We start from the raw sequence: 21,187 nt of genomic DNA on the forward strand, positions 1-21,187 counted from the left end.
CTAAAACTATACCGACTAAAATAAATCTTAATATTTTTTAAACTTTAATTATACGTGTCATTCTATTAATAATATGTTGTGTGTCAATATGTCACATAAGCGGTCTTTAACGTTTATTAATTCATACTTTATAGGAGGGACTTATATGCTATATTTTTAAAATATAAGGATTACTTTAAACATAAGTAAACCATAAGGACTTAAATGGTCCTTGGCCAAAATCATAGAGACTACAATATATTTTAATTTTTTTAATTTAAATTATATATATTATTAATAATTATATTAATAATTTATTGTGAGTCAGTATATTAGTATACTCTAACATTAATTTATTAACTATAATAACTATTAACTTAAATTTGATGAAAGTTTTTAAAAATATAAAGATTATTTTAGAAATAAATTAATCATAACCAAACCTTCTATTAACTCAAAACTTATATACTATATTTTTAAAAATATAAAAAAATATTTTAGATATAAATAAATTATAAGAATTTAAGTAATTCGTAATCAAAATGAGACAAGTTAAAATGAATCTAAACCCAGCGTTTGTCTTTCACTTGCTGTTTCGTTTTAAGGTACTCCACCCGTTCTCCCGCGAGTCACTCGTGTCCTGCCACGTAAGCTCGAAGCGGAAAATGCCGCGGCCTCCGCTCGACCTCTATCTCGCTGTCGACGTCCCCGCCCTTCTTTGCTTCCCCCTCGAAGGTCCATGGCCATGGCGAGCTCGCTACCGTGCGGTGGCTCGGCCACCGCTCCGCCGCCTCCTCCGACTTCCGTCCGTCGCCCTCTCAAACTTTCACCCGTCCACCCTCCGGTGACCAAGAATGAAACCCCCGCCGTTGTGACAATCAGCAGGAGGAGTTCGTTGCTCTTGCCGTTCCCTTTCTTCTTCTCGTCCTCCTCGTCTGCCGCCGCTTCTTCTCCGTCGCTGGAACCCTACATTGACCCAGCCCAGGGGTTCACCCTCCTGAGACCGTCCTCCTGGATTCAGGTTTTCTTGATTCCTTCCCGTCCTCGCCTTACTCCGCGCCTATTTCGCCTTTCGATCTCGTTCAATCTGAGTTCTTGACTGGTGACAGGTGGAGAAGGCGGGGGCGACGGCTTTGTTCGAGGAACGGAAGGGGAGTAACAGCATCGGTGTTGTGGTGAACCCTGTCAGGCTTGCGTCTCTGAAGGATTTTGGGACGCCGGAATTTGTGGCCGATAAGCTCATTAGGGCTGAAAGGAAAAAGGTTCTTTGTCTTTTTCTGCATCTCTTTTACGGTTCCTCTTTTAATTTCTTATGCTTCTGCTATCTTGGACCCGAGTAAATAATTTCTTGAGAGAATTTGTGACCCACTGAGTTGGAGATTCTCTAAAATAATGATGAATGAATGATGCTATTGTTTAAATATTGTGACTTTCTGAAAGCTGGTGCTGCTGTAAATTTTGTAAGCTTTTTGGTCTTGGGATCTTTTTCTTCTCTTTTCTCTTATTTCTTTTGCTTTTGCTTTTGCTTGTGTCTAGTTGCCCGATAATCTAGTCCATACAACATGTCTGACACTATAATAGTCTTCTATATATGCATATTTAATCTAAGGAGCAGTGTTTGTGTATTTGATCCACTTACCAAACATCAAAATCTTATTCGACATATCTTTTTTTAAGGTGTCAGATACTGTAACTATGAACATTTTGTTAGATCTTTACTGTAAGCTCCTGGCCAAATCTCGTCATCACTACTTACCCTTCAAAAAATCTAAGGAGCACACAAAACTCGTGATGCTACTATCCACCTTAACCATTCCTTTTTGACTCTATTAGTAGCACCTTTCATCAATTATCTATTATTTAGATTCTTGTTAAAACACATCTGGCGTAACTGATTCTGTACAGCCAGCTATTGGGAAACTCATTAAAGTTGCTTCTGTAAAATCTAATTAGAAGATTGTCACATGTTATTGGATATTATCAAGACCAAATTAATACAGATGCCATAGAACTCGAACTAATTAAAAGATTCAAACCTAGCTTATTATCCTGAAATATATGAACCATAAAACAGTAAATGATTGTACTTGATTTCCGTTATAGTGATCCCGTTTAATTGACTCAACACAATTCAGGCTATCTATATGATAATTTGTTCTCGAAATACTTTTGTATGGATCTCATCCTCAAGATTTTCATAAAGATCATGCAAAATATAATGTTAATTCTTTTTCAGGATTGGTGGTATGGGTTGACTTCAATGCCTTGAACAAACTAAACAGCCAATTAAGCACACTCTTATCCAGTAATTTTTCAGACACTCTGAAATTGCTGGTTCTTTTATCTTTTGTTCGTCTACCAGAAAAAATTTTAGCACCACCTTAACTATATATTTGTTTGGTGAACTGAATAAGCTGACGGGAAGAGTTCTTTTTTAGTGATTTGGCCAAGTTAAATGACTAGTTTAAGGACTTTAATCCAAATATTTGACCAGACTGTATGACCAATAATAGGAATTAAGGTTTTTTTTATTGTAAATTAATTATATTAATTTAATTGACTCAGAGAAAACTAATTTGACTCCAGGTGTATTTTTCATGCATCAGTATACTTCTTTCAAAGAATAATGCATTATGCCTTTAGACTTTGATGCTTTGAACAAACCAAACAACCAAGAAAGTTTAATGTTGCTCATCTTGTCCAATCACATACCAAATGTGGTCAACTTTGGCTTTTGTTCATAGGTGGAGCACTGTTCTTGTTCTTTCTAATAACCAGACAAGCTGTAGCAACATCTTTGTGTTGTTTGATGTGCTGGACAATCCTGTTTGAGCAGATTCTGGGCATTTTACTTGGTGCTTATTCAATTTTTTTTTGCTTGTGTTCTGGGGCCTTATAGATCGCCCCTATTCCTTTGTCACGACGGGCCTTTTCCTCAGCTTATTGTTCCCTTGTCAATAACTGCTTAATGCTCTCCAGACCCGAGTGAAGTCAAGAAACAAATAGAAGAGCATATAGGAGGAAATAGGAAATAGAGCAGATCGGGGAACAAATCTTTTGTTAATGATGAAGCTAGTTAACCTGAATGGACTAATATGCAAATAGAAATTAAGATTGGACCACTTGTAGATCAATAAAACACATCTAAATGACCCAGCTTGAAGCCCAATCTAACATGGTGCAGGATCTAATTCCTTTTGACCTATATAAGAATTGTTCTAGAACATACTGCTGATTGGTCTTATATTACATGCTTGGAATTGAATCTGCAGGAAGTTATACTTTTAAAGAATTGCGAACTCTGAGATTGTTGGCCTATATGGAAGTAAGAATTTTTGCTATCTTCAAAGTCACAAACACTAATAATCAAAATTCTGACTTAATTTTGTGGCCATGTGCTTAGGCAGTAAATTTTCCTGTTATTTTACTATATTGTTCTTTATATTCTATACATGTCTTTCTGTAGCTACTGATGCAGCCATATGCAGCTTTATGTTTAATATAGGTGAATTTCTTGATGAGCTTCATTTGTAAATATGCTATACTTTAATTATGTAGGAAAGCACTAAAGATGCCGAACTGATTAGAGTTGATGAAAGATTAGGTCACAGTGGCCTGCCCATCTATGAGTTTGAGTACCAAGTTGACAGCACAAGAGGAGGGATGAAGAGGATTTTTTCAGCTGCATTTGTCATGTCTAGGAAGCTTTATCTCCTGAATATAACCTACTCGGACCGTCCAGAGAATCCTTTGGACAATTCTACTAGATTGGTGTTGGAACAAGTTCTTCACTCTTTTGACACGTTATAGCATAGCCACATCAGGTTCATTATATCTGAATATACTTCTTTTGGTTCCATGAAGGTTTTACATTCTCACCTGATCCTTGAAATCGATTGGTCTTTATTGCGCTGTTATTTAACTATAAATTCATGGAATCCAACTGAACTTAGCAATGTGTTAATCAAAGCAGGGTTTAATCATCTCTTATTTTTTCTGCTAATTGTGATGCATTTTTTGTTTGTGACCATGAAAATGTACACTTATTTGTCGTAACATATTTTCTAAACAAAATTTGAATAAATTTCCAACACAAAATAAGAAGCATTTTCAACTACATTCACTTGCTTCCTCACATTGCATGGACATGGAGATTGTTACAAAGGTGCATGCTGATGCACCCTTAGTCCATTGGATTCCTTCATGCTGTAAACCAGAGCAAGGGGCTCAAATAGATACTTGATATCTTTTCATTTCTAAAATTAAGCAATTTTGCTTAATATGGGTTCTTTGTTGTCAATATATTGATACAAATTAACTACTCTTTGGTTGTGTACAATGTAATTTGTTTTAGTTGTATTCAGTTAATTTTTGGTTTGTGCTACCATCGAATCTTTTTCTTTGCTTTTCTTGTTTTCCTCCATGAGTAATCTCTTATTTGCTGAAAATTTTTATTTCCATGTAATATAATTGGTATTCCGAAACAGGGAATTCCTTTACATTTGTCACTGCAAGAAGCTTAGTTACTTGACATTTTGTCATGGGTATTATCATATTGTAGAATACAACATTTTGTGAATTAACACATGTATGTTGTCATGTCAATATTTTACTTTTTTTTCATCTTGGCCAAGATTCATGAGAAAAAAATCTATGTAGTGAACCCAAATAGTTAGGACATTATGACTTTGTTGTTTTTATTGTTATAGTCAAGATGCTGACCAGTGAACGAATTAGAACTAGGGAGGACAAAATTTGTGTTGGTATCTTCTTTATGATTAAAGGATAGACTTAGTTTCTGTGTTTTGCCACAAAGATGCATAAATAACATGGCAAGAGAAAGGATAATATTTTAGAGCTTCATACAAGACCACATAGCTTTGAAGAATTGCATATTTCTAAGGCATTAGATTTTCGATCGTAGGCTGTGGATTAAGCTTTTGACCTTTCTAAAGTAATAAGTTTTCCTGATTATGATTTCATCTGTTAAGATATTAATTGATATAGAAGAACTTTTCATGCCAGTCAACTGCTATGACAATCTAGAGGTGCTCTTGAGGTCGGCTTGAACTACGTCAACAAAGCATAGTTGGGTCCTCCTAGGTTTAGGTAGGATACAGTAGTAGGTCGAACAAATGTATTCCGGATGGGGATTTAGGTCTCCTAAGACATTTCAGCAAGGTGGAACCCCAAGTAAAAAGTCGCCATAGCTACATGTATATAAATAAATTCTCTTTATTTAGATATGTTTCATCAGCATTAAATTTGAGGAGCATCATTTTTTATCCTGACCACATTTTTCATTTTTCACTTTTCCTCTCCTTACATCTTCTGCATGAAACTTGTCTTTATTACAATCAATTGTTGTCTACTGTCTTGTTCTTAGTGCTTAACGTCCCCACCCATCAAAAGGGAAGCGAAGCAGTCTTCTTTTCTCTTTCGGTTGTTAAATGAGATTGGTTGTCCACTTGTCATCTATATAATATTGCATCAACATCGATTGATTTCATTTCAGATGCACCATATTTTTCTTTCCCTTGTTTTGCTGTCCTATATAGACCCCAACAACATCAAAGATTTCCCCTACAAAAAAAAAAAAAGGATCAAGATGGTCGTGATATGATAATAATAATTAATAGATACTATTTTAGACGCAATGGTTGTTCTCATGCCAAACTTTTTCCTTTTTGTCATTGGGTGTGTCATATCATCAAACTTGGAAGGATGGAAGCAATCCTGATGGTGCCTATGTGGATCAGCAGTGTCTGCCTTAGACGAGGGATTGTGCTTTGCACAAAATAGTGCCAAAAGAGAGATTGTAGTTGTGAAATAGAGCATCATTTTTATTTTTCCAGGATAATCATAGGGAGATCGAGATAATTGCTAATGGAAAGAAAACAGTGTTTGTATCAATCTAGGCGAATTAGATTCCCAAAATAGATTAGATAGATCCAAATAATCTAGTACAAAGCGACAATGGATAAACATGTTGGCATTATTGTTGAAATAGAATAGTTCAAGACTAAATAACAAGGTAGAGACGCGATAAGATGTTGGTGTAGTATTATCATCATATGGGGAGAGAGCTTTTTGGATTGAAATATGTGGAACCATAAAAGTGGGCAAGCGGCGACCCGTAACGTGAGGGAGGAAGGAAACTATAAGGTACAAGCTACTTGTTCCATTGGCTAACATATATATATATATATATATATATGCAAGCAAAACACGGTCCAATTCCTTCGTAGTTCACCATGGATGGAAACTTCAAATTACGTGTAGGTACAGCTTAGCTACTTGTTCTATTGACGAGCATAAAAGAATCGACCCAATTCCATGAAAGTTCACCAAAAATCCTTTATCACTGTTTTGTATTTTTGTTTGTTCATCAAATCAATTTTTACTTGTTGAAACTATAAATGTTTTTTAAAGGAAAAGAAAAAAGAACTTGAAGATCGCTTGCTTTGTTTTTGGATATCTATTCCAGAAATCTCATATATTTAGGACATTGGTTGAATCATTAGACTCTAAGTTTAGTAAATTTTTTTTTTTTGAAAATATGTTCTATCCTATTTTGCAAATATGAAATGTATGTATAGTATTACGAAAATAATTATTATAATATAATGAATCATGATGAAATTTATATAAAATACAACTGGGAAATACTTCTTTGTTATAGAATGAATTCGTGAAATTTTATTATTCGTATATCATACATATTTCATATAATAAAAATCTTATCGTTCATGATATTAAAACAATTATACATTAGTAAATAATTTGACTAAATCAAGAGACAGAAATTTCAGCAAGCAGATGCGTAAGCGATTATGCTTTTTGTCATTACTTGCATGAGCACGTTTGCTCCACCCAACCGGGAACTACAAAAGAAATCCAGGAATAAAAATGGAAAATCGAATGTTTTCAAGGGTATTTTTGGTATCTCAGTTCACTATTCATTTATATTTTTTTATAAAATTATATTTATATATATATTTTTAAATTAAAGATGTGAGATTCTAATACGAAATGTGATGAGTCGTGATTGATATACAGTTTAATCCGTTAGTTTCGTTTGATCTAAACGATTGATCAAAATACTTAAGTTAAGATTAATTTTATTTATTTTTTATATGAGATTAATCGAGATATTATAATTTCTCTCGTTAAACTACTTAGCGTCCTCAATCTAGTATAACTGAGATGAAATGTGAGGATATAGCTCAACGATGACTTATAGTCCTTTCCTTCTGCAGTCTCCTAATTATCAAATGTTATAATCCAAGATAAACTAAAGTTAGCTCATTAACTTAGTTTGACCAAGTCTAAAATATAAAATTAACAGTAATATAGTTGATAGGTTAATTAAACTATAACCGTTAGTTAATATTAATATTATCTTTAAAAGTATTGGGAAATGTGTGAGGTCAATAATTGGTGAACGAAATAAATATATATTAAATATTTAAAATTTCAATTACCACCATGATTATATATATCAAATCTAAATTATTAGAAGGATACAGGTGTAATATTTAGAATGGAGTGGGATATATGAGTCATTTAGGAACTGTGCAGGGATATATGACTACGACTGAGACGGCAAATGAGTCGAAAAGGGAGTTCTTTAGATCCATTCTTTCCTCTCCTTTCTGCCCTTATATTTCCTCTCTCGATACGATCTTACCCCGTCAGCCTCTCTCTCTCTCTCTCTCTCTCTCTTTCGTCCTTTTATTTCGATCACACGAGCGATCTTGGGTCTAGAAAAAGGTTAGAATCGAGATACAGGTAGAGAAAAGCTGATTGCAAGTAGAAATTTCGTGCCGCTTGTCTTGAGTTGAATCGTCGTTTCTCGAGTGATGCTTTGGGTAGGTTATGGATCGACCGCGATGCCTGGTGGCGATGGTTCTGATCTGCCTGCTGTCGATTTGTCACGGGAGAGGTAATCGCTTTGTCCTTACCTATTTCGCAATGAGAGCTCTTTCTGCAATGGTAGTTGGAATTCAGTGCTTTAAGCTTTTTGCAAAAAGATTGAATTTTGCATGTGGTGATTTGTTGCAAGATTTGATTTTTGGTTGCGTCGTTCAAGGAAAAGTGGAGAGATTTTTTATTGGGGGAACTGATTCCGTAAAACTGACATATATTAGCACTTTGTTTCTGTATGTTGCCGACAGAACATGGTTGAGGTCACGAGGGAATTAGAAATCTGAACAACATGGAAATTTTCTCTACTTCAAGGATCACTATGAGCAACAGAAATCGTGCCAATGAAAGTTAAAATTGCTTGTTTATGGGCCTTCGATGGGACTCTTCTTGATAAATAATCAAAGGAAAATGATTTAGTTCAACTTGGGATGCGAATATAGGGAATACCGACTTAGAAAAAGTAAAGAGCCATTGTGGTAAAAATGGAGAATCACAAATATGTAGGAGAAAGATAAAAGCTAGTTTTCAAGTTTTCTATTCACAAATTTTACGTTCATCTCTGTATGGAACCAAATAAAATAAGACATTGACCATAGCAAATTGATGCAATCTATTATTTCCATAATTGGATTTCACTGAGCTATCTTCTCTTTAAATTTCAGTTTATAATTTGATCTGTTTAGTGATGTTGGCAAGGCCTCTGCTACCGGCCAGAACTCAACTTAGATAGCACATTTGTATAATTCAATCATATAGAAACTCTAGCATATGGCTATGTGTGTCCAAGAAAAGGTGATAGTGCATATCTGAAGTTTATGAATTGCATCAAGTCACAAAGTTCAGTTATTATTGTGAAAGCACTTCATCGACAAGATTCATGCTCAGTACTATAATAGCCCTAACATGCATGTGACTTTCCTGCAATTTACTTATTTTATCTGCATACAGAGTTCGATCTTCATTATCATTAGTATCAACTGCTTTCTTGACATGTTCAACTTGTGCTTTTGGCAAATTTACTATGCTCCACATTTGTTTGTGGCTGTGGTTATTCCTTTCAGATAAGAAAACTCATTGCAATTTGAGAAGTTCTCAATTTTTTAATAACTCTTGCTTTTCTTTGTTCCTTCATCTGCCTTGTCATTATTACTTTTTCATGCTGAGTTCCACTATAGGGTTTATCCTTGCTGCCATATGCATGCTTTTATCGAAGACATTTGCTAAAGTTGGGGCCACAGTTAGCATAATTTTAACCTTCTAACAATTTATGGTGGCTTTTAACTAGAGCATTTTTTTCTCTATCCCAAAATTCCTGCTTCATTTCTTCCATCAGGTAGCAGACTTGACTACCCTAAATCTAATTAGTAGGTTCATGCTGTCATATAGAACGGGCTTTCTCAGTTAGCAACTAGTTTAAATTCTTCTAGTTTAGGTATGCAGATCATTTTGGAAAAAAGGTGGCTGTAGTATGATCTTTGGTGCCCCTGCATGCTATTTGCACAATGCCATGAATTGTTGCTTGTCATCTTTTTTTCCTTTTTGGTTCCGTTACGTGTAACTATATTCACAATAGTACTGTTGGAGTTTGATCCTGCTACATTTTAGATGCATTTACATGATGCAACACTGGTTATTGAATACTATGCTTTATTACTGTTCCATGTCTTTATTGTAAGCAAAATTTGAGTGTCAGTTATTGCATCTGAGACAGCTTTTTGACTTTTGTGTTTCATGATTACAGGACTTAGAGTTGGTCACAAGAACGACGGTCATGTATATAATCATACTCTTGCCAAGATTCTTGTTGAATATGCTTCTGCTGTAAGTTTGTGTTCCAAGTCTTCTTTAATGAGAAATACTTGGATTTATGTGAGATAATACTTATTAGCTCAGATGGTCCTTGTCTGGTCCAGATTCCAGGGATTATCCACAAGGGGCTAAATTCTGGTTCTTACTTTGTTGATGTGGCTATTTATTTAAATTGAACTGTTGGTTACATTATTTAGCAAACTACTTATTTCCACTTGTTATCCATGTCATCGATAACAATTTTTTCAAGTCCCTTTTTGACCATTGGATGTCAAATGAGTCCTGCAGGTGTACATGTCGGATCTGACTGCATTATTTACATGGACGTGCTCTAGATGTACTGATTTGACAGAGGTTAGTAACCAATTTTCTTCTTGTTCCATTGGGTTAGTATATCTGGATGGTTTGACATGGCACCTTTAATATTATTATGATGATGTTTAACATCGGTAACTAGAGAAACTAAGTTGTAGTTGGGCAGGGTTTTGAGGTGGTGGAGCTGATTGTTGATGTTGAGAACTGTTTACAGGTGTGTTCTAAATTTATTACTCTAATTAATCAATAATATCTTTGAATACCATGTGTCCAATTACCATGCATATAACTACATAAACAGGCATATGTTGGTGTAGCTCATGACCTTAACGCTGTCATAGTTGCCTTCAGGGGAACTCAAGAACATAGGTATTAATACACTTCCTTCTTGTTTATGTATAAATAGATAGCAATTGAATTTTGCACTTGCATGTTGGTTATACCACCAAATAATACATGGCTCTGTTAGTTCTATGTAAATTATGTACTATCATACTTGTAGTTTTGATATTCCTGGAATTAGTTAGGTAAATGTCAAGCAACTTTCTGGATAAGAATCTATGGAAATGCTGGAGACTTAAAAGATTTAAATTGTAAATCCTGAACCTGAACAGAAGCATGAAATTATTAGCTATGTGATACTTTAGAAATGTAATCAAATCATTGGATTGTGATGTAAATCATGTTTAGATGTAGAAGCTTTTATATATTTTTTTTGTCCAAATTAGAGACAATCTGTGGTATTTTGTTTGCTGGAGTATGCATTTTGTTTCAGAAAATTCCATCATTTCAAGATGACTGTTGATGATCATCATAAATTGAGAAATTTGTTGAGACTGGCTTGCAATTATTAGAAGGCAATTGAGTTAACTTTTCTTTACACATATGAGTTTATTATATTTAAGTGTTTTCTTTTCCTTTTTGCTAGCATTCGCAACTGGATTCAAGACCTCTTCTGGAAGCAGCTGGATTTGAACTACCCAGACATGCCTGACGCTATGGTAGGTAACACCAATTAATATTTGGAAGTATCAGTTATCCACTTTAAAAGTGCACATTAATTCCTGGTTATATTTTTCTTCATGTGATTGAAGGTGCACCATGGGTTTTATTCTGCTTATCATAATACAACTCTACGTCCTGGGATTGTTAGTGCTGTTCAAGAGGCCAGAGAGTTGTACGGAGATATTCCTGTCATGGTTACAGGGCATTCCATGGGAGGTGCTATGGCTTCCTTTTGTGCACTTGATCTTACTGTAAGTATTCTATTATTAACTTCTCTTTTACAGTTATTACATTATAGTTTTTTGCAGCATATTATTGTTAGATTTTTACAGCATATTAATGTTGGATTTCGGTTACTCTTATATGAGTACTGAATCTGTTCCTGTGTGAATTGCTTCCAGACGAAGTGTACATCATAAATGCACTTCACATCCTTTGTTGGGATTCTATTCTGGATTTTACTGCTTTTTGGTTATCATTGCGAAATTTGACAGCACTTCACATCATAAATGTACATCATAAATGCACTTCACATCTTTGGCATAGAAATCAACTTTTTACAATAATGTTTTCCACTGTGACCCTTTCAACCACAATGTTGTCAAGGTAGTTACTTGTTGGGATTCTATTGTGGATTTTACTGCTTTTTGGTTATCATTGCGAAATTTGACAGCAATAATCATCTTTGGCATAGAAGTCAACTTTTTACAATAATGTTTTCCACGGTGATCCTGTCAACCATAATGTTGTCAAGGTATTTACTTGATGGGATTCTATTGTGGATTTTACTGCTTTTTGGTTATCATTGCGAAATTTGATGTCAGTAATCATCTTTGGCATAGGAAGTCAACTTTTTACAATAATGTTTTCCACTGTGATCCTGTCAACCATAATGTTGTCAAGGTAGTTACTTGTTAGTCTCTACCAGTTTCTTTCCTGTGGAAGGCATTTTCAGATTGTTGTGGAGGATAGAATCTCTAGCAAGTTATGCAATGATAGGTTCCTTCCATGTTATGGATCTTGAAATTCCATTTCAATTGGAGCATGTGCGGTTAACTGTCTCACACTATAAATTAATTAATTACGCCTTGTCATTTGGTCTAATCTAGCCTTGGTTCTTAAAATAATTCTTTTCATGCCTGTATCTCTTCTAGGACATCGGTTCAAATGTTTGGCTTTCTAGGGCATCAGTTTCCTCTTAAATGTTTGAAAGGATTGGTGTCCTTTCTTCACAGGCATTTTTCTGGAGTAGAACAAAGATTTTATAAGAAGGATTGGTCTTTTTTTTTCATGACTTTAATATTAGATTTGTAGTAGGTGCTAGAGCTCGACTTCTATTTCATTTTAGCAGTTTTTGAAGGCATATGTTTATTTTATAGGTCAATTACGGAATACACAATGTTCAACTCATGACATTTGGACAACCTCGAGTGGGAAATGCTGCTTTTGCGTCGTACTTCAGCAAACACGTGCAGAATGCAGTTAGAGTTACCAATGAGCATGATATTGTGCCACATTTACCACCGTATTATTCTTACTTTCCCCAAAAGACATACCATCACTTTCCAAGAGAGGTAAGTGACTCGAGTTCTGTGTCTTTTTGCCATAGTATTTTGATTTCAAGTTTGGTTTTAAACTACATTGGGGTTTAGCCATGTATACCAAAGATGTTTTCTTTTCTTCTAACTTTACTGCTAGATTCTGAATCTGCACCTTGTAATCAAATTGCTTCTTTTGAAGACCATGATGAGCACTTCATTTTAATGCACTAAGCATAGCGGATCTTACTTGCCTTCACCATTTCAATCAGCCAATCTTCGCCGAGTGCTCTTCCTAACAATTGGCTTTGATACTGATATGTTTTATCTTTTAATTCCTGAATGTTCTATGTTTTTTTTTGTGTTTGCAGGTATGGGTCCATAATGTCGGAATAGGCAGTCTTGTTTATATGATCGAGAAGGTTTGTGATGGTTCTGGTGAAGACCCTTCTTGCAGCAGGTACATGCTAGGTTCCATCGGCATCTGTATTTCAATTTGGTGTGTGATGTTTATCATGTTAATCATCTTTTGTCGTGCTGTCCAAAGGTCTGTAAGTGGGAACAGCGTATCAGATCACCTGGCATACTTTGGTATCGAGATGCAGGCAGATACTTGGGGCACCTGCAGAATCGTGTTCCATGGCAATATGGTGCAGTACCAAGTAGACCTTGCAGGAAACATCGTCTTGTCAAAGCGGCCTGGGGTTTCATCAGTTCTACAACAAAGTGTAGAAGCAGATAAAAGTAGGAATGACATTTAGCATTGTGAGGAAAATTGTCAAACAAAGCGAGAATAACATCCTCCCAATAGCCCCACGATGAAATAATAGAAGATCCAAAAGATTAACTACTTGTACATAGTTATTATGGTTGCAAGTCCTCACAAAATTGCCAAAGCTGTATTTGTATATATATATATACATACACACTGGATGGGCCAATCAAGAAACACTGATTTGTACTTTCTGGGTTAATGATTTAACATGATATTGTAGAATAAGTCTGTCTTTGCCAGACTATGTGAATTTACTTGTTGTGAAGAGTGTTTTTGTAACTTATCACCTGTCACAAGTGAGTATTGTGTTCCTACCAGGAATGATAACCATAATCCAAGCTCATTACTATGTGAGCCAAATCCTCAAAAGGAGTATCCTAAAGGGATTTTTGTTCTTTTTTGGGTGTATAGTGACTCAAAACTCATAGCTAATGTAGAAACTATTCGTTAATTCTCTTTGAATGTAAGTTGACAAATGTATAGTTCACTAAAAATTTTCTACTCATTTAAGAGTAAATCAGATTAAGATTTCGTGTATTAACTGCTCGCTCATTATTTAGTACTTTTTTCTAAAATAAAGAAGATTGATCTTTTTTCCAGCTTACTCATATGATTTAAATTTCACCTATCACATATCTCAAATTGAATCTTTTGTCAACCTTGTTTACGATAAGTTAAACTAAACATATATAAGATTTACGTTATTCACTCGATAATAATATTCAGACGTAATCTATGGGGCTAATTATAAATTATTCTTGTAGTTAGCTATCATTAACTTTTCGGTCCCTGTACTTTAAAAAATTACATTGACTTATGTATAGTTACGAAAATAAAACATCTAGGTCCATTTACCTTGACGTCATCAGTTTTAATAACGAAAATAAAAGATAAAAAAATATAATTTTAATGTTCCAATCGGTAATAGCGGATGTGGCACCACTAGGAGCTCTGGATACCTATCGTGGATGAGAAAATGATGGTGAAAGATGAGAGTCAATCTGCATTTGTGTCGGCGCCGACATAATTGTTGAGTGGTGAAAGAGTTGTTCGATATATACATCAACTTGATGCAAATGTAGAGCTATCCTCACCTCTTGTCGTCGCCCTCCTCATCCATGATAGTCACCCGCGGCCCTTAGCGACATTGTTGTTTGCCTCCATTGACACTATTCATCACCACCGATGTCGTTCGTTATTGATGATGACGTTAAAATTATCTTTTTATCTTTTATTTTATATTTTTATTAATAAAATTGATGATATTAGGATAAATAAATATAGATATTTTATTTTTATAATTATATATATATATATTAATATAATTTTTTAAAATATAAAGATCGAAATATCAACACAGTTAAGTATGAGTAGTAATAGGTAATTAGCTTCGGTCTCTGCGTTTGTCATTCGACCTGATCGAGGACTTCCATTAAGTTTGACATAGTAGACATGGCAGGACATGTGTTCCGACAAAGACGAGGGATTCTACCAACCTGAGGAAACTCGTCTAGGACAGTCATCATTGTGTTCTTCCATGCCTCCTCGTGAAAAAGATCAGATGCTCAAGTATCATTCATGCTTTCTTTTACGAGAGTAGATCACTGTTGCAAAAATTTCTCGTGAAAGCAGTGGGGTTCAACAGTTCTTACAGGAGATAAAAGGAGACATCGAGTACCGAGAACTTGTGCACATCATAATTACTTTTAATCTTTTCATCTCTCATCCTCTCTTAATCTCTTTTGAAAATTCAATTTCCCTTTTGGATCTCTCTATTTAATAAAAGATTCTTAAATCAACTTCTTATCTAAATACAAATTTCAATTTAGATTACAATGGGAATATCTGAAAAGGCTATATTTGATTCCTCTATATATATATATATATATATATATATATATATCTTCTTTGCAGTGCTTATACTTTCTAATATTTATCAGTTACTGCTACCATTTAATTATAGATTTTTAATCCGAATGAGATTATAGAGTTTTCCTTTTATAACTGTGCATTAGCTATCACGTCACTCTTATCTGAAAAGCACAAAAAAAATATTCTCATCATCCTAAATTGGTAGAAAAGTACAAAATTTTTTTATGACTGTATACACTTTCATTCTACAGGAAGAAAACACAATCATTATTTTGTTATTTAAAAGAATAATTATTGCAACAACACCAACACAAGTAAAACTTTAACTATTCGGATCTCTAAATTCTTATTCATAATTTCTAATAATAAATTTCGTTCTATCTTTCTTGTATCGTTAATCCTATTTGTTATCATTAATACTATTTTATAGTAAGATATCACTTTGAATGTTTCTCCCTCTAATTATTCAGGAATTAAAATATTTTTCTATCTTTTCTATTAGTTCTAGACATCATCTCAATATTTTATTTTCAGTGACATAAAAATAAAAATAAAAATAAAAATAATAATGATAATGACGTCTTAAGAATACAGATCAGCCTCTTGAAAATGACTACCAACCACCAGGCCAAAGCCACTGTTCCCCACAATCTGATGCTTAGTGGGTGGGTGACCAATGAGGGTCTGGTAACTTCAATAGGATCGAATTCTGTCAGCATTTTTTGTCTCACATGTCGTTGTCACGTTCACCAATTCTTTACCGACCATAAAAGAGGAAAAGATTAATGATAATAATAATAATAATAATAATAATAATAATAATAATAATAATAATAATAAATAGTAATGCGGAACAACACCGCAGACATTTTTGTCTGACTTGGTGGTGAAGTGGGGGACGTCTTCCCTACACATTCAGAGAATCTCGATCTGAAGCATATCAAATACCTGAGTCGGACCCGTTGGAGATGCACACGGGAGCCCCATCAACCATTATTGGAAGCTCCCTCTCAGTTGAAAGGGAGGAGATGGAGGAGGAGAGGAGCAAGCAGCACTTCGTTCTCGTCCACGGGATCGGCCATGGCGCGTGGTGCTGGTACAAGCTCACCGCGCTGCTGAGGTCGGCCGGGCACACCGTCACGGCGCTGGACCTTGCCGGCAGCGGCGTGCACCCGCAGCGCCTGGACGAGGTCCGCTCGTTCGGGGACTACGCCAGGCCGCTGATGGAGGTGATGGCGTCGATCCCGCCGCCGGAGAAGGTGGTACTCGTCGGCCACAGCTACGGCGGCGCCTGCGTTGCGCTCGCCATGGAGAGATTCCCTGAGAAAGTGCTGGTCGCTGTCTTCGTCGCCGGCATCATGCCAAGCCCCGCCTGCTCCGTCGCCAGAATTGCAGAAGAGGTACGTCTCGCGGCCGCCACACCTTCAATCTATATACTTAGAAAGAGAGAGAAAGCGAGATGACGAATCCTTCCATGTCGTGGCAGTTCTTCAAAGGACATCCACTCGAAGCCTACATGGATTCCACGCTCGTAGTCCGTAAAGATCCCCTGAGCATTTGCTCGATCAGCTTCGGATACAACTACTTGTCGACGAGGTTGTATCAGCTCAGCCCGCCGGAGGTAAAAGCTCGGAAGGAACCCTGAGCTCCTCCAGCTCTTGTGCTTCGTCTAAGCCTCCTCTTCTACCTCCCGTAGGACCTGACGCTGGCGACCATGCTGGTGAGACCAGCGAGCTGCTTCCTCGACGACGCGAACGAGATGATGCAGCTCACGGAGGAGAGGTTCGGGTCGGTGAGACGGGTGTTCATCGTGTGCAAGGAGGACAAGTCCACGAGCGAGGCCTTCCAGCTGTGGATGATCCAGCGCAGCCCGGGGGCGGAGGTGATGGAGATCGAAGCCGCCGATCACATGGTGATGCTGTCGAGGCCCCGCGAGCTCTTCAGGCTCCTCGTGGAGATCGCCGTCGAGCATGGATCGAGAACTTCCTCCCATGATTTGCCTCGACCACGTGGTGGGGGCCGCCTGAGGTAAGCTTGGCATTGCAAACCCCCAATCCGTTCGGCGAAAGCTCTGATTGAACACCCAAAGTTCGATACGACATGAACATTGTCTTCTTCTCGATCTCATCAATTCTTGGATTACCCCCACGCATTCTGGTGTACTCATTTGTGGAATGCATCCGAGGCATACATCATTGTTCTACATAAAATATATTAAGGCATCGAGAACATGTGCAAGCTCTCTCTCTCTCTCTCTCTCTCTCTCTCTCTCTCTCTCTATATATATATATATATATATATATATATATATATATATATATATATATATATATATATATATATATATATATATATATATATATATATATATATATATATATATATATATATATATATATATGTATGTATGTGTATGTATGTATTTATCAAGTCTCAACATTTCCTTCATGTGCTTTGGGTCAATCAGACAATAAGTGAGATGGATAGATACATCATACAAACGTATGATGTGCTCTTATAGCATATGATTCTTTCGGACTGAATGACCAATAATCCATTGTGTTTGTTTACAATTTATTTATGAAAACAAATACGAACTAATTTAGGGAACTAACAATCGATCTCATGTATATAAATTAAAACATAGTAATCTACTTATTATACTTTTAAAGTTTCTTGTAGGAATCCTATTGGTTCCAAATTTAAACCTTGATGATGATGATGATGATGATAATAATAATAATAATAATAATAATAATAATAATAATAATAATAATAATAATAATAATAATAATAATAATAATAATAATAATAATAATCCTGTTAAAGGATTATTATATCAAAATCAACCATTATATATATATATATATATATATATTCATTTTTAATATCAAAATAAAATGTGATATATTTTGATTCGACAAAGTATTAACAACTAGCATCTTAAAAAATATAATAAAATTTTAAATATTTAATTTTTAATAAGTGGGTCTAATAAACTATCATCAGAATTATTATTATTATTTTTTGTTTTAGATTCATCAAGTGAGGTTTTGAACCTCAATATTTGGTACGTGGATCAGTTATATATAAGATGAGATATCCAACCCTCAATCTTTCATTATTAGGTTTAAAGTAAAATATATGTTCCATTATTGTTTTCAACTATCAACCTTTAAGTGAATAAATCTTGTATACCAGTAACAGACCAATACCTCAGATGTAAAATATAAAAAGTGAGATTTTTAACCATCAATATTGATAAATAAATTTGGTACATCATTAACAAAATAATGTTCAAAGTATAAAGTATGTCCGAATAAGTATCAAAATTTCAACTCTGGATATACAATTCTGATAAGTAAAATTGCTTAATTTGACGTTCATTGCAAACCTTTTTTTTTTGTTGGAAAATATCTCGGAAATATGGTAGATTTCAATAATGTTATTAGACGTGTGGTAGACTTCATTACTAAAAAAATTATGTATCACAAACATTTATAATTTCTCCTATCTCTCTTAATATTTCCTTCTCTTTTTTTAGTACTTGATTTTTCCTACATTACCCTATAGGAATTCTCGGGGTCAAGATAAGAAATCCAATAATCTGATTTTAATCAGAAGATGGATATTTCTGCATCTACTGAAACTCCTAAATTAACTGTTCATCTATAAACAAAATTTAATATTCTTTCCTAAATTAAACTTACATTAAAATTTTATTAAAAAAATTCAAAATAGATGCAAATTTTTAATTTTTTGAACCAACTCATCATCTTAAATCGGTCTCTTTTGAAAGCCATAAATCATTCAATTTATCACTGCAATATTTCTCTTCCCACTGTTGTCTTGTTCTTATATGATTGTGAATATAAAAAATATCTCGGCTTCGATAAAACAGTGGGCATCAATAATTCACAAAGATTGATAGCGAAGGAGATGAAAAAAGATACATAATAATAATTTAATTTAATTTAATTTAATCAAAGGTGATGAGGACTTTACCTTATAGCAAACAAATAAAGTGGTGGTTTCGTCCCTTCTTGCATCAGAAATCACGGATCCATTATTCATTTGGAGTATGAATAATTTCACGTATGGTCAAAGGTGACAAGTCAGGAGAAGTATAGTGCCATCACTCTCACATGATTTTGACTTCAAATTGGAGGTGAATCACATCTGCTCCTAACTCTGACTTTAATTCGTGATCGCAATAGGAAGCGAAAACGACTTTAGCACTGTTACAGGTTGATGGAACGACCATCAAGACTATGAGAGATTGTGGATGGATTCCGAGAATGATGTGATTCTCATATAAGTTGTGTGGAACACATCATCCACGAATGTGTGATAGTTGGCTGAGTGATGTGTAATCTCAAAATGTTTAATCTATCAGAGAAAATATCCGATTAAGTATTGATTAAAACACAAGGAACATAACGATGATATTGGGTTGAGAGCCCACATTCAGCCGAAGATAGATTTTATTAGTAAGCTAAAAGGGTAGCAACGAGGACAGTAGGGCACATCTTGGTGGCAGTAAAAAGAGGAAAAAAAGATAGAAATCGAAAAAGAAAGAAATGGAAGAAAATAAGGACAATGGACTATTCTCAATCATCTAGCAGTATTCTCATCTCAGGTTAAATCAAATCTATAGTAGATTCTTACCATGATTACTTAGAGAGAATTAGGGAGAATTTAAAATTTTGTGCATAGTGACGTGATCCTTGTATCCCAGTTATTCTCTTGTGATTGTTCCTAATGTTTTGGGCAAAAGATTGAGATTTGTATATTCATTATTCTTATAGTGGATTATCTCTAGTTTGCCCCGTGGTTTTTACCCTTCATATTGGAGGGGTTTTCTATGTATATCTTAGTGTTCTATTTGATTATGATTCCATTTAATTCCGCTATGTGTTATAGCTTACTAATATTTGTTCATATATAAAAGTTTATTTCACTTTATATCCCAGTAGTGTTTCTTGCATGATTAGTTTGAATGGAAACAATTTGATGATATGAAAATCAAGAACGGAAGATCTCTTGTATTGCAAAGATTTGTATGGACCTTTGTAGGGGATAGTGCAAAACCCACAACTATAATAGATGATGAGTGGAAGAGGTTAGATCGAAAAACAGTTCAGTTTATTCAATAGTGGCTTGATGATACTGCCTTTCACCATGTTTCTATTGAAAGTTCTGCATATTCTCTTTGGAAAAAATTGGAAGATCTCTATGAAAGAAAAACAACCGGTAACAAAGCTTTTTTGATCAGAAAACTTGTGAACCTAAAATATAGAGAGGGTGCTTCTATTGCTGAGCATTTGAATGAAATGCAGAGTATTACTGACCAGTTATCCTCTATGAAAATGTCTCTTAATGATTAGTTGCAGACGTTGTTACTTCTCAGTTTATTACCAAAAAATTGGGAGACACTAGTGGTTTCCCTTAGTAATTCTGCGTCAGATGGTGTTGTCACAATGAGTCAAGTAACAAGCAGTTTGTTGAATAAGAAGTTGAGAAGAAAGAATTCAACAACATCTTAGAATGATTCATAGACACTTACCTCAGATAATAGAGGAAGATCAAAGTCTAGAAACAGTTCACGCATGGGTAGGAGCAAGTCAAGATCAAGAAAATGTATTGTTTGCTATAACTGAGGTGAGAAAGGACATTACAAGAACCAATATAAGCAACCTAAGAAGAGCAAAAAAAAGGGAAAAGAAGTGGAGTCTACATAGTCAAAAGATAATATCACAACTACAGTGCAGGGTGGTGATTATTTGATTTTGTCTCCTTCTGATGATATTTTTTCTTGTGTGTTAGGATCTTGAGTGGGTGATTGACATAGGTGTTTCTTATCATGCTACACCATGGAAGAAGTTTTTTGCTACATACAGGTTTGAAAATTTTAGTGTTGTCAAGATGGGCAACTACGACACAGCATACATCATTGGCATAGGTG

At 35.0% G+C, this 21,187-nt stretch overlaps 3 protein-coding genes across 4 annotated transcripts; all 3 read left to right on the forward strand.

Moving 5' to 3' along the window:
* Positions 1-613: 613 nt before the first annotated feature.
* Positions 614-3,962, forward strand: LOC135597195 (psbP domain-containing protein 2, chloroplastic-like). Its single transcript, XM_065089822.1, has 3 exons — positions 614-1,000; positions 1,089-1,241; positions 3,538-3,962. The coding sequence occupies exons 1-3, from the start codon at positions 719-721 to the stop codon at positions 3,787-3,789; spliced, it is 687 nt and encodes a 228-aa protein (XP_064945894.1). The 5' UTR covers positions 614-718; the 3' UTR covers positions 3,790-3,962.
* A 3,654-nt stretch (positions 3,963-7,616) lies between these two features.
* On the forward strand, positions 7,617-13,594 carry LOC135597196 (lipase-like). Of its 2 annotated transcripts, none has more exons than XM_065089824.1 (11): positions 7,617-7,770; positions 7,855-7,924; positions 9,650-9,729; positions 10,006-10,071; positions 10,199-10,246; positions 10,334-10,401; positions 10,961-11,033; positions 11,127-11,288; positions 12,417-12,611; positions 12,947-13,035; positions 13,123-13,594. In XM_065089824.1, exons 2-11 carry the CDS (start codon positions 7,858-7,860, stop codon positions 13,334-13,336), a joined length of 1,062 nt encoding a protein of 353 aa, XP_064945896.1. In that variant the 5' UTR covers positions 7,617-7,770; positions 7,855-7,857; the 3' UTR covers positions 13,337-13,594. The 2 variants fall into 2 exon arrangements, with proteins under 2 accessions (XP_064945896.1, XP_064945895.1); XM_065089823.1 differs by having other exon boundaries at positions 7,629-7,752.
* A 2,581-nt stretch (positions 13,595-16,175) lies between these two features.
* Positions 16,176-17,453, forward strand: LOC135597197 (probable esterase PIR7A). The gene is made up of 3 exons (XM_065089825.1): positions 16,176-16,622; positions 16,709-16,843; positions 16,919-17,453. The coding sequence occupies exons 1-3, from the start codon at positions 16,191-16,193 to the stop codon at positions 17,252-17,254; spliced, it is 903 nt and encodes a 300-aa protein (XP_064945897.1). The 5' UTR covers positions 16,176-16,190; the 3' UTR covers positions 17,255-17,453.
* Positions 17,454-21,187: the final 3,734 nt, after the last annotated feature.

Source organism: Musa acuminata, chromosome BXJ1-11 (assembly GCF_036884655.1).
Source record: "Musa acuminata AAA Group cultivar baxijiao chromosome BXJ1-11, Cavendish_Baxijiao_AAA, whole genome shotgun sequence".
Taxonomy (NCBI): Eukaryota; Viridiplantae; Streptophyta; class Magnoliopsida; order Zingiberales; family Musaceae; genus Musa; species Musa acuminata.